Source organism: Gadus chalcogrammus, chromosome 1 (genome assembly GCF_026213295.1).
Source record: "Gadus chalcogrammus isolate NIFS_2021 chromosome 1, NIFS_Gcha_1.0, whole genome shotgun sequence".
In the NCBI taxonomy this organism is placed as follows: Eukaryota; Metazoa; Chordata; class Actinopteri; order Gadiformes; family Gadidae; genus Gadus; species Gadus chalcogrammus.
In genome coordinates, this window is record NC_079412.1 from 26021020 (window position 1) to 26035704 (window position 14685).

Below are 14685 nucleotides of genomic sequence, written 5' to 3' on the forward strand. Positions count from 1 at the left end.
CAAACAATTTGTGTGGTAAATTGTACCATACAACATACTACCATGAAACCTCAAAGCTTAAATAGGAGAGATGTAGAGAGAAAGCGAGAGAGGGCAAGCGAGGGAGAGCGAGATAGGGCAAGAGTGAGAGTGAGAGTGAGAGCGAGAGGGAGAGAGAGTGGGAGCGAGAGAGAAAGAGAGAGAGGGAGAGAGAGAGGGAGAACGAGAGCGGGAACAAGAGAGAGAGACAGCGAGAGAGATCAGCATCATCCTATAATCGGACAACACAGAAAGATGAGATAAAAAACCTCTCCACCACTCTCCCTTTCTAAACAGAACAAAAAATATGACTTAAACATTCATAACAGATATGATTATGTATGGGCCTTATATATTGAGGCATATTTTGTCAGTGATATTGTTTATAAAATACATATGCTGTGAGTAAATTCACTTTTTTTATATCTTATAATATTGAGTCAGGAAACAAGGCTGAACAACGGCTGAAGTTAACTTGTTATCTGTTAATCCTACCAGATAAAAGCTCCACAAAAAGAGAGAAAGCAACAAATTAACATCTCCTCTGTTATGTTTGTCTTACTCAGTTAAGCAAGCAAGTGTGCCAGAAACAATAGGAAATAATAAACCAACAAAGGGTCTCCAATATCCAGAAATATACCACTAACTGCCTGCTGAAATCACGCAAGACATACTGTAGAATAGACCCACAGACACGTCAAGGATGATAATGAACAAGGGCCACCGGCTAATTGGTAAAACATGGACTATTGCTTCAGTATCCTTATCAGCGAAGCACAATTATGTTTGGGGGGAGGAGAGCGCTTTCAAGTGTATTTTCATAATCCCGTTATGAAAGGAGTTGCTTCACTCGTGTGCATATAGAACGACAGAGAGAGGGAGACTGGAGAGGGTTAGGAGCGAGAGTTAAAAAGAGAGATAGTCCTTTTAAAGTAATTGGTTTCACTGCACTCCACAGCGCATTATTCAACATCACTTGTGTGTCCAAAAAGTATTCCCTTGGATAACATCAAATGATTAAACTCCAACTCTCAACTTTACAACAACAGTTAGGCTTCAAGCACGCTCTGACACCTGCGTCACCTAATGAAGAGGAATGTAATTAACTGTCTAGTTTTATTTTGTTACCGTCTGTGCTTTCCCATGATGTAAGAGAGTGTGGTAGTCATGAGATAAATATCGCTATCTCAGCCCAGCAGCTTACATACTGGCTTGTGGAGCAACTTCTTTAAGATCTCTCTCTCTCAATCTCTCTGCACATTCTATTTTCTATTTGGCCAGCTTAAGTCAACTCAATTGTTTCGGGATTTTGGCCTTTTCAGGGTTCCAACACACTTTTGTAATAATTGGTGTTCGTTTTTTGTTTCTGTGGCATTACACTCTACGCTATACTTTATATTTTTCTTAAAATAGTTTGTTGGTCCCTTGGGTCAACAATTCTAAGCTGTTAAATTAAATAAATGTTGCAAGCAAATGCATTTTCATGAAAGTTGATATTTAGTTAAGGCTAAATCGACTCTAGATACATAGCTAAATAGAGTTTGACGTTATGATATTGCTATGGACGGCTTGCTCATCCTTTGAATCTCTGTTGTCTGCCTTAGTCCTAGCGGTCGTTCGGTTCTTCCATCAAATAAATATTTAGTCAGTTGCTGTTGATGTTTCACGCCTGGACACGAGAGGTTCATTAGCGGTTTGACCGCTACGCTAATATTAGCCTCTCTCAAGTCGTTTTTTCTAGTCAACCTTACCAATGAATCCCATTGGATCAAGGCTAAAGTCTTTTTTAGATTCACAATCCATCACAACAACAGGTAAGCATGGCTGCAGAGCCACAGTCAAAACATCCACTGTTGTTTCTGGCTGCTCTCCCATCTGTTATTCGCTTACCCAGGGGCGGATTGGACGCTAACAGCATCCCATTGGCCTGAAGCACGCAAGGCCACACACACACACACACACAAAAACACACACACACACACACACACACACACACACACACACACACACACACACACACACACACACACACACACAGACACACACACACACACGCGTGCGGCAGAGACACATACATACACACACACACGCAAACGCAGATGCAACCCGGCACGCACAAAGCAGACACACTTGCAGTAAAATGGGTACACAGAACTACACAAAACATAAAAGGGCACACACTCACACACTGACACACCCACACAGGCACACACACACACACACACACACACACACACACACACACTGCCACCGTTGAAAGATACTCCCAGCTAAGTAAGTCAATTATGGGTTCAATACGTTCAAACCTCTTACTAGCAGATGGGCTACGGGGAAATGTCCTTCCAAACAGATAATGCCCTCACATAATCAAAAAAGGTAACAATTAACATGGTTCTTATTTAATTAAGTCATTCCTTATTAGTATTATATAAGAAAAGGAAGTCTTAAAAATGTGGCTTTACTTTACCGCCGTCAATCCCAAGAAAAATGTATCCGGTAATAATTACTATTACTGTGAAATCATATTCAGCACAGCATTAGTTTTCATATCTTATCTATAATCAATCTTCCTCCTCTTCCCTCCTCAAATGTCTCATTACATTGCTATAGCAACACATTGATATGTTGACTCAATCCATTATTTGGTTTTTTAAGCACATTTTAAGTACATAAAGATTGGTTGATGCAACATCATGTACTTGTTGAACCAATTTGACAGAACAATCACAAAAAGCAATCACAATGCCATTAAATATGTTGAACACTTTTGACTTTGTTCAGAAGAACAATGAGAAAAGACAAGAAAATAGATAAGCCACCTACGTCTTTAAATCGTAACATTTCTAGATATATATTTTTGAATAATCGATTCGTTTTTTTGGTTGACACTTTTTTTTCTTTAATGTGTTTTTTTCTACTCGTCTTAATATTCACTCAAGCCTTCACTCTTTCACTCATTTGTCCACTTCCTCCTCTTTCTCCTCGCTCATTTATATTTCCCTTTCATCACATGATTCTATTTCCTGTCTCTCCGCCCCCCACTCTTTCATCCTTTTCTCCTCTCCTCCCCCCTCTCTCATCATCATCAGCATCATCATCATCATCATCATCATCATCAGCATCAGCATCAGCATCAGCATCATCATCATCATCATCATCATCATCATCATCATCATCACCATCCTCCCACCATTATCCCCTCCCTCTTTTTCCCGTTCTGTCCTCAAGTCTTTCCTAAAGTCCACTCCTCTACCCTCTCCATTATATCCATCTCTCTGCCTTTCTTTCACCCTCTGCGCTCTTTCTCTCTCCTCTCCACCTCTCGTCTCATCCTCTCTACCTTTCTTTCACCCTCTGCTCTCCTCTCCTCTCCTTCCCTCCCTCCCTCATCTTCCCTCCATACTCCACAAGTCTCCATGGTCACTGTTGTCACGGCAGCAGCAGCAAGCAGCTCTGTATGTAAAACCAGGAGCGGCACAATGAATGTGAACACGTAGCAGAGTGAGATTCGCACATGCACGCCCACACACATGTACACACACACACACACACACACACACATGCACGCCCCCACAGGCGCAGAGACAGGCACACGCACGTCCAGAATATCTGCTCATGACACAAATGAAATGAGAATAATGAAAACATCAAACAATTAGAAAGGCAAACACACACCAACACACACAGTCACAGATAATTATATTATTTGTCGGTCATTCCATTCATTACTTGTTGATGAAATTGCCTGGAATTAACCAAGATATTTGAGGATGTTGCATCTTGTTATCCTAAATCTACCTTCACACACTAATGTACTTAGGATCACATAAACACTCTACTTGTATAGAATGCTGCTGTATCTTGTTGTGATTCAGGCACATTTTTCACACAACTACCCGGTAGGAAACGGCCACCATTGTCATGAGTCCAAACTGTGTGAGGCGGTTCAAAGTGCACATGAACCAAGCTTTTTCAAAGACCCGTTTCCAAAGGGCTGTAACATCGGCCAACTTTGAAATGGGATAATTAGCTTATGATGAGAAATGCAATTTAAAGCAATCAGATCAACCCATTCTACGATACTTGAATGAAGGTCTTTTAGTTAATTGGATGATTCAGTTGAATTAAGAATTGTTACAAGTAAATAACTTAATCTTACTGAAAAACTTCAGGGGACCCTGAAGCCCTCTGGTGCCTAATTATGAAAAATGATAAGCGATCAGTGTAGTGAGTTAGTATGTATGTAGCGCTTTGGAGCTGGAGAACAACAAAGGGCCTTCTCTTCCCATGGCTTTAGTCTGCCATAGGCCTTTAGATGCATCAACAAGGACCCTGCATTCTGCACACAGAGGTGGAAGGTGTGAAACTATATGTTTCTCTATGTGCTAAGTATATGCTTTTAAATGTGTGTGTGTGTGTGTGTGTGTGTGTGTGTGTGTGTGTGTGTGTGTGTGTGTGTGTGTGTGTGTGTGTGTGTGTGTGTGTGTGTGTGTGTGTGTGTGTGTGTGTGTGTGTGTGTGTCTGTGTTAGAAAAAGTTAGAAAAAATACACTATTTGTCCAAAAGACCTCTTTTGACCCAATGTTGAGCCTGAGTCATATCACGCAGAGTGCACATGGTACAGACCTAGAGCTGCCTTCAGCAGAGAGAAGAGATAATCTATTCAGCTCAGGATCGTTTAAGGGATCTTTCAGGGGAAAGGGTACAAAGAGCTCCGGGAAATATGACAGATATAAAACTACAGTGTTCAGAGAAAGAGCCTTAAAGGACAAATCCGGTGTAAAATGGATCTGGGATATGTTTAAGATGATAACGAGTTGGAATGTTCATTTGGGAGCAAAAAAGCGCGGATAGACACATTCTTAAGTTGGCTGTTTTTAGCAGATTCTACCAAAACACTTTAAACTTGGAACGATGGGGGCATTTGTTATGGTAAAAACTAAATCGCTATTTTAAACCACTTTAAAGGGTAGAAGTAGCCCGACACTTCTTGGTAGTATAATAAGGGTCTTAACATATAAAACGAGGCATGTGTGTATAAAATGTCCTTTTTAATAAACAATCTGTACACTTACAAAGTTATCAATGCCTCGTTTTACATGTTAAGACCCTTATAAACATATCCCAAATCCATTTTACACCGGATTTCTCCTTTAAGGCTGTGCATAGGTCCCCACAGGCACCATACACATGAGCACATCTCGATCACCTAGGTCAGAGGTCATGGCCTTTAGCCAGTGGCCCGTGTGTGTGTGTGTGTTTATGTGTGTGTGTGTGTGTTTATGTGTGTGTGTGTGTGTGTGTGTGTGTGTGTGTGTGTGTGTGTGTGTGTGTGTGTGTGTGTGTGTGTGTGTGTGTGTGTGTGTGTGTGTGTGTGTGTGTGTGTGTGTGTGTGTGTGTGTGTGTGTGTGTGTGACTAAGGCAAACACAGAAGCCCAACATAACAGCATAAGGAGATTGAGCATGTAGCCTCTGTTGACTTTTACAAGGACATCCGATGCATTTACGCACGACTCAGCACAGTGCACATCATCTCCCCATATGGATATGGGTACACAAACACACACACACAAACACAAAGTCAGGCACACACTAACACACTCACGAGTGTACTAGAAGGACACGTGGACAGTACATGAGGACAGGGTGTGAAACATCATGACAAATTCAACCTGTAACAACAGAACATTAACTGCCGTTCACTCTATCCATCAATACATCCCCCCCCCCCCCCCCCCTCTCTCTCTCTCTCTCTCTCTCTCTCTCTCTCTCTCCCCCCCCCTCCTTCTCGCCGTACCCCTCTCCCTCTCTACTTTTCTCCCTATCCCTCTGTCTCTCTATCTCTCTCTCAGCCAACACTCCATCTGTTCTTAAATCAGTCATTCTTACTCTGTCTAGCAAGTTCTGCCTCAAACAAAAGGAGTTTGTTGCACACAGACAACAATGCAAAAAAATATTCACGTCGAAGGAAATCATGACTGTAATATAACAAATCAATAAATTACAAATGCTTACATGAATAAAACTCACAGTTCAATACTTTGAACATCGTTTACAATGATGCAACCGCTTTAGGTCATGACTAGTGCCTTATATGTTGCTCTGATCATGGTTATGAAAAATATGCACCTGCTTGTGTAAGGATCAGCTAGGGGTGAGAGTTCAGAAGGTTGAACTGCTACCTGCTCTACCCCCTGAGTGTTTGTGTGTGCGTGTGCGTGCGTGCGTGCGTGCGTGCGTGCGTGCGTGCGTGCGTGCGTGCGTGCGTGCGTGCGTGAGTGCGTGCGTGTGTGTGTGTGTGTGTGTGTAATAGTATTAGCTGAAGGGCTTGGAACCGACTAATTCAACAACCAGTCACACGCTGATTACAAACACAATCAGTTCATTATCTCTCTCTCTCTCTCTCTCTCTCTCTCTCTCTCTCTCTCTCTCTCTCTCTCTCTCTCTCTCTCCCGCTCTTTCTCCCTCTCCCTCTCCCTCTCCCTCTCCCTCTCCCTCTCTCTCTCTCTGATACACACCCAGTGGGCCACGCCCCCCTCACATGCTGGCTGCAGCTCAGCATGTCTCATTTCCTCTCTGCCCTAAACCCTTAATCCCTGCCGGAGCAGCCATAGGCCCAACCTGACTCCCTTTTGTGACTATCATAAACACACATGGATACACACGCACATACAAGGACAAACACACACACACACACACACACACACACACACACACACACACACACACACACACACACACACACACACACACACACACACACACACACACATATATAGACACGCAAACACTCTCTCCCTCGCTCACAAACACACACATACACAGACACACACATTCAGACACCCATTACATAAACAATACACAAAGACACAAGTTAAGAAAACACACACATCATAATCAATGCACCTATTACATAAACCACACACACACACACACACACACACACACACACACACACACACACACACACACACACACACACACACACACACACACACACACACACACACACACACACACACACACACACACCTATCCAGAAGCGGTTATGATGTTTCAGCCGTTAGTTGTAACCGAACATTCAATACCACAAACATACCACAAACATACCACACAGATTCAACATTCCTCAGTCCGACATGAACATTAGATATAATATAGATACATAGATACAAATATATTGAGATATGTACTGTGTACAGACACTTTGTAGTATAGGCTACAGCCCTGTTTGTTGTCACAATGCTCTGAAGATCCAGTGTGCAGAGAGTTGTGGCAACTAGTGGTGAGGGTGCAGACTGTCTGTTTCTCAACACACATTCCGCAGATTTGCATAGTGCTAAACTACATTCATAGACATAAAGACACACAGTAGACAGTATCACTATGCTATATATAAAAAAAACTGCCCATGCGTACTCTCTAGAGCCGTTTGTCCATTCTGGGCTACTGTAGAAACATGGCGGCCTCCATGGAAGAGGAACCGCTCCCTTTGTAGATCTAAAGGGACACATGCGAAGGTAACTTAAACACAACAGTTCTTTTTTACGTGGGATGATACACTATTTTAACCATTGAATATTATATTCCATGTCTGCAAAGTCTGTTGGGCTGGAGGCTAGATGCCACTAAATATGACACTGCCCCTTTAATTGAGAGCCTCAGCTGTCGGTAGGTAAATGTGCTTAAGCGGTACACATCCAAACAAAGAGCGTAATCTTTGAGGACAACACTGCAGACTATTATCTAAGAGATAAGCGCTAGCACGACCACAAGCAGGAGAATCTAGTCTTTGGCTTTTAGGCCAAGACAGGAGCCTTGCCTTCTTAATCTGTATGTAGAAGATAGGTTACCAATCGGTCAAGTAAAATGATAGATAGTTCAACAAAAAACATCAACGTAACTTAACTGTTTGATGAGGACAGAATCCTCTCCTAATGTTTACCTCGGAAACTATGATGCATAACATAATCATCTGCTCTACATCTATTCAACATTACATATCCAATTGTTTTGTGGACTCCTTCTGCAAGGAAAGCAACAGTAGCACAATTCAATCCATCCTTTTGGGACCCAACCATGTATTTATGTAGGTTATTTTTCATTTTCATTCATTCTTATTAAGCCTTGAAATAATATATTGGCCACTTTTTAACTTTAACCAAATGCGGTACTATTAACGGTTACACAACCAGATGGTTGCTTGGTTGTTAAAAACCAGACATTTGCTATTAAATCCTTGTTTGGTTTATTCAACGTCTTGCATGTAGCCCTAAATCTGCAATCTGCTGTTTTGACCAGCTGCCATGGTGTCGACCTCTGCTCACCCAGCATGATGGATGTTGTGATGGTGTGGCTGCAGGTGGTCTATATAGAGCAGGGGGGGGGGGGGGGGGACAGGTCCTTAATGCCACGGTTGCTGCCGCGGTAATTGTCGAGGCATCAACCAAGACAGCTGAAGCCTGTTATGAAAACAACCTTTACATCACCGACCAAGGGCATAAGAGATCACCTCGGCGATTGCACGTATTTTGTAAAAACAGAAAGTGGTAGACGCAAACTGGACTGATAGATGAGACTGATACAAATGATCGAGACGTTATAATGTCTGTCGGTGGCGAAACGTTGACTGAACTCACTCAAGGGGGGTTGGCTCAGATTTGCATCACATGCAAGGACCATCCAGAGCAAAAACTCATTGGTCCGGATATCGATGTTCATCATTATAATGTGGTCGCCATGGCTACAGCTTGGTAATGGCAATCTCATGATTTAATTAACCCTTTTTGGACAGTATAAATTACTTCTCATTGTATTCGCATATATAGTATATGAGAATGCAAGTCAAATCGCTTTATTAATAAATTGCCCTGTATAAAACATAGGGCTAATCTGGATAAGATCCAACCCTACACCCTTTCCCAGCAGACAGCATGTTATATACACTGTGTGCCAGGGAAGGCTAGCTGAGGGCAGGAAGTTTGTTGCTGGGTGTTGCTGACGATAGACTTGAGTTACAAGGCACATACGTCTTAGCTTCCATTCAGATTTATGCCACTCTGTTCCGTTGTGGGATTTGGTATTGCCTGATCAGCACTGGTGGTGCAGAGAGCAGTCAAAGGGCCAGTCATAAGTCTCCTAAGTTACCCGCCCGGCTTTATAGGATATTAATCATCTTCTCTCTGAGAGGTAGCAGCTTAGAGGAGCGAAAGGGAGCAGGAAGGGGGAGGGGGAGTAAGATAAACAGAGAAGAAGAAGAAGAAGAAGAAGAAGAAGAAGAAGAAGAAGAAGAAGAAGAAGAAGAAGAAGAGAAGAAGAAGAAGAAGAAGAAGAGAAGAAAGAAGAAGAAGAAGAAGAAGAAGAAGAAGGAAGAAGAAGAAGAAGAAGAAGAAGAAGAAGAAGAAGAAGAAGAAGAAGAAGAAGAAGAAGAAGAAGAAGAAGAAGAAGAAGAAGAAGAAGAGATGAAGACAGCACAAGAATAAAGAGATGGAAACTGATATATGAGTTTGGTGAGATTTTGTCTTTGATTTCGCAACGTAACCATCCAACTCCTGTAGACGTAATTATATTTGGGTTGCAAGTTCAGGGCTTTACCCGCTATGCTCTCTCTCTCTCTCTCTCTCTCTCTCTCTCTCTCTCTCTCTCTCTCTCTCTCTCTCTCTCTCTCTCTCTCTCTCTCTCTCTCTCTCTCTCTCTCTCTCTCTCTCTCTATATATATATATAAAATATCCCACCTGTGCCTGCCAGAACATGCACAAATCGATGCCATTTCATGTCCCACTCCAGTGACTTAACACGATAACCAGCCTCTTGTGAGGATAAGGGGGATTCTTCAAACAAAAACTCCTTGCACAGATTTCCCCATGAGCCCATAACCCTGTATACAGTGTATTTTTGTATCAATGTTATTTCAAAACAAAACTCAAAAAATGTAGGAGAAGACCATATAATGGACATACAAACCACTAATACGCTTGTATAGTCACTCCACAAAGGAGATGAGAGAAGTATAGTTGTTTATTCATATCCAGAAAGCAGATAAATGTTCAATTTAGATTTTAACATACATCATAAATTGTAGTGTGTCTACCATTTCTTTACAGGTAAGAATCATCCTGTTAGTATAAACGCACATAAAGGAAATATATCATCCACTATCGCTGGCTCATCCCAGTGATGGCTCCACTGAACACACACACACACACACACACACACACACACACACACACACACACACACACACACACACACACACACACACACACACACACACACACACACACACACACACACACACACACACACACACACACAAACACCCAAACATACAAACGCGTTGCATGAATAATCCCCATCTGTTGAGGGTGCATGCTTTGTGAGTTTGTGTTTCTGGTTATTGCTCTCGCTCAAACATATAGAAGCACTCCTTGTTCTGCAGACAAACACAGAGACACACACAAAGACACACACGCACACTGACTGATCAACTCCCCCCCCAAACAAGCTACCTGCAGCCACACCATCACAATCAATTTTTGAAACCTCTTAGACCGATTTTCATTAAATCTGAATTTTTGGACTGATCTAAAAGTAACGTTTTTAGCCGTTTTTAGCAAATGAACTAATAAAGGGTGACCAATCATGTCTCGTCTCACCGGGACTCAACAAACAGCCCAAAAAACAATAGTGACTTGCTCCCTCTCAAAATGGCGACGTTTGAATGTCTGATCCCAGTCCGACAGCCCATGCAAACAATCATAGGCAGTTGAGTAGGAATCAAAGACGTCAATTTCAGTTTTGTATATTGGGGTCTTAAGCCCAGTGCTAAACTTAATTAACCCTAGCCCTGAAGCGGGGCCTGTACATTCCTCCTCCCACACAGCAACTCAGCAGTATCCCAGGGCTACTCACCAGTTCCTGGTTGGTAGAGTTGGAGTCATCTCCGGGGAAGGGGATGTATATGGCTAAGGCCACACAGTTGGCAAATATGGACAGTAATATAAAGATATCAAACGGTCTGCAGAGGGGAAAACTGTTAAGGAAGCCAGCGATCAACCAAGCACAAACAAAACATTTATGAAACATTTATGAAGTAAGGACATACTGCTCTTGAAGTTCAGAGCTCGTACTTGAAAAGTGTTATTTGAGAAGTATAGACCTACCATCAACATAATATATTCTCTATTTTTGTGAGAGACATAAGCTGCGGCTTTAACAATATTGAATGATGAAACAGGGATGTTAAAGATACTAGGACGCCAATAAAAGAGCTTTCCACATGAATTAACCACGCACGTCGTCGAATACAGACGGCTGTCTGAAAAAAATTAAAATTTTCTTTGTTTGTTTTTCATACATAATTGGTCTTCTTCTTAAGTGAGGCATACATCAGGTGGCATCCCGGTGGGTTCGTACCTTTGATCGCCTTTCTTTCCTCAGTGGTAGAAAGGTAAACGTTACGTTTTTTGTTGACTGTAGATATGCAGCATACAAAGCTGTTGCTAATGAGACATCGTGTAGTTGGAATCTTTTCATGTCTAGACATTTCCATCATATTCGTCGGGGCGGTAATTCGTTGTTGAAAGCCCTCCAATTGATTATTTTATTTGGTTTGGTAAAATGATTTGGATCAAAAGCTCATATTCATTTTGGTGTTTCTGAACTTGAGTACAATCCTCTTACGTCCTCAACAGGGACATCCCATGTAAGAACACGCTAACCTAATGGACGTTGATCATTGTTTTGAGGACACAGCAGCGCAGGCCTGGGACTGCCCGAGTATCAAATGAACGATTATCGCCACATGGAAACATTCAGCCGTTCATCTCCTTCACTCGGCCATCATAGCCGAGTCGGTCGGAATCATTGATCTGTTCCATCCAACAATCCATCCGTTCCCCCATCACCCCACTAATCTGTCCATAAATCTGTCCACCTTTCGATTCATCCTTCACTCGGACATATCCCATCCATCTCTGAAGACAATGTTTCCCTAATCCAAAGGGCAGACCCATTTCACCCAGGGAAGCGGAATTACCATTCATTCATTAAATGTCCTCATCAGGACATCCATTCAACTATGCATCCCTCTATTTAAGTATCCTGTGAAAGTAAAACTCATTCTGCACCCACTCACTAAGCCATCCACTCATCGCACCGCTTTGCATACATTCGTTTATAATCCGGTCAAGCCTCCGGCGCACCATCTCTTAATACTTTTATCCTTGCGATCCGACCAGGGCCTGCAAGGCTACATATTGAATTTGAGCGATATAAAAACATCACTTCACGTGACTTGAAAACATTGCCATTGCTCGGTCCCTTATCAATGACATGCCACTGCACACATTTAACTTAAACATACTTATCGGTTTAAGTTAGGCTTTGGTTTTGGTATTCAATTCTATGAAACTTTAGTATTGAGTTAGTCAACTGTATTGGAGTTGTAGTTCCTATTTTTAGCCCCTCTGCGCCCCCCCCCCCCCCCCCCCCCCCCCACTCGGTCCAGTCATGAAAAGGATACTTCCACTCCACCAGGCTGATGCAGGCCCTGCGTACCGGGTTGTTGAGTGTGAGGCAGAACAGCGCTCTGGGCGGCCGGCTGTTTGTGGAGCCTCCCTGCTTCTTGCTCTTGGCGTACTGCTGCCTCTTCCTCTGGGACAGCAGGCCCGCCGGCGCCACCGCCGAGCCGGACGCCCCCCCGCCCCCGCCGGCCAGGGGCCCCGGGGGCCCGGGGCTCATCGTGTCCTCTGACCCGGCCGCCTCGCCCTGGGCTTGGCGGGCGGCGGTGATGGCGGCGTGCCAGGCGAGAACCGGGTTGACGCCGGACTCTGTCGTTCGGGCCCCCGGGCCCCCGGAGCCGCTGAAGCCCGCCACCGTGAGGCCCCGCCCCGCGCTGTTGGTCCTGAGCAGGCCCAGAGCGGAGCCCACGGGTTTGCCGGCGCTGGCTGGCGGCTGGGGGGGGCCCTGGGGCTGGGAGAGCCCCGGGAGGAGGGAGGGCCCCTGGGGCCCGTAGGACGGGCTCTCTGACCACAGTGCTGCGGAGGTGTCGCCAGAGTGAGGGGCCCTGGTGCTGCTGGCATACTGCGCCCCTGTGGGGGGGGAGAGAGAGAGAGAGAGAGAGAGAGAGAGAGAGAGAGAGAGAGAGAGAGAGAGAGAGAGAGAGGAGAGAGAGAGAGAGAGAGAGAGAGAGAGAGAGAGAGAGAGAGAGAGAGAGAGAGACTTGTGGTTGAATTTGTGGGTTCCAAGCCCTTCAGCTAATGCTATTACACACACACACACACACACACACACACACACACACACACACACACACACACACACACACACACACACACAAGACATGAATGACGGGGAGCAAGGGAACCGAGAGAGGTGTTCAGGTGTTCAGATACAGCCGTCAAACGGTGACAGTGACGGACAGATAAAGATACGGAGAAGAATAGATGTGACGGACCGAGAAGAGAGAAGGAAATCAGTTTAGAGGGAACAGGTGTTTCAACAAACCAGGGGCTGTATTGCCAGGGTGCATGGAGGGAGAGGGGGAGTGTAGTGTTTGTGTGTGTGGATTGTGGGGGGGGGAGGTCGTTAAAATCAATGCAAACCGGCAAAGGGAGAGTGCCCTTGACACTGCAACTCTGTTAACGAACCAGATTCAACTTATTTAATCAATTTGTGCAAGTGAACAAACGAGTGACATAGTAAATGTGGGAGGGGGAGGGGGACTACAGAAAATATAGTAATGATTGCGTTTGCATTTTGATTTTTGAAATGGTTATTGTTATAATTAAAGCTTGATAATAGCAAAATAACTCTTAAACTATTACGCTTGCTTGAGTTCCGATCCAATTCCAGGTCTACATATAGTCAGTCGCACATCTGCCCCAAGCTACTACCTTGTATATTGTAACTGCTTTATTATGGAATGCGTTGTATTATAGGCCTATCATAACCTAGGCCTATAGGGAAATGGGTTATGATATAATTATTAAAGAAATATATATATATTCAAACACTGCGATATAATTACAAAGATCCGATAGCAAATTGTATTTCAACAAAGATTCAAATTTAAAACCACCATTGACTAATTTCCAATTTAATTATATTATAGCAGCAGCCAGGACCGCCATCACTCATAAACATAGTCTACATTTACTAGAAAAACATTTTGAAAAAAGTGACATTGTGACGCCGCAAGTGAAAAGAGGACAAAACACTCAACATATAAACTGAATGACCAAAACTATCGCGGCTATCGACTCCCTGCCGGCGGAGCGCTCGGTGGATACCCGCTCCTTCTCCTTCTCCGTCTCAGCGCATCGCGTACGGATCTCAACGTTACCTCCACACTGCTCATCTGCTTCTGACATCCTCGAATCCACATTGAAAATCCCGTTTTAAATCGCTAACTCGTCGTTGAAAAAACATCCAAGGGTGCCGTCAAAAATAAAAGTGGGAGCCTGCCTTCGAACTCTTAACTGGCGTTTATTCCGCGCACAATGCCCGAGAGACGAGCCAGAGACTCGGCCTCATCCGGGTGCTGCCTCCTCGAGTCACACAACAGGTCCGCACGCGCGCTGTCCTCGAGCTCCACAAACAAAGTTGGAGCGCTGGGGGACTTTTCGCGCCGCCGTGTACCGTGTAATGACGCTCCAGAACCACGCCG

General features: G+C 43.9%; 1 protein-coding gene across 1 annotated transcript in view; it reads right to left on the reverse strand.

The window, feature by feature from the left end:
- cacna1db (calcium channel, voltage-dependent, L type, alpha 1D subunit, b) overlaps positions 1-14685 on the reverse strand; it is a 62125-nt gene that overhangs the window by 42486 nt on the left and 4954 nt on the right. The window contains exons 2-3 of the mRNA XM_056598558.1: positions 12541-13108; positions 10929-11034 (exon numbers count right to left, since the gene is read on the reverse strand). Coding sequence (XP_056454533.1) covers positions 10929-11034; positions 12541-13108 — 674 coding nt within the window. The remainder of the gene's footprint in view (positions 1-10928; positions 11035-12540; positions 13109-14685) is intronic.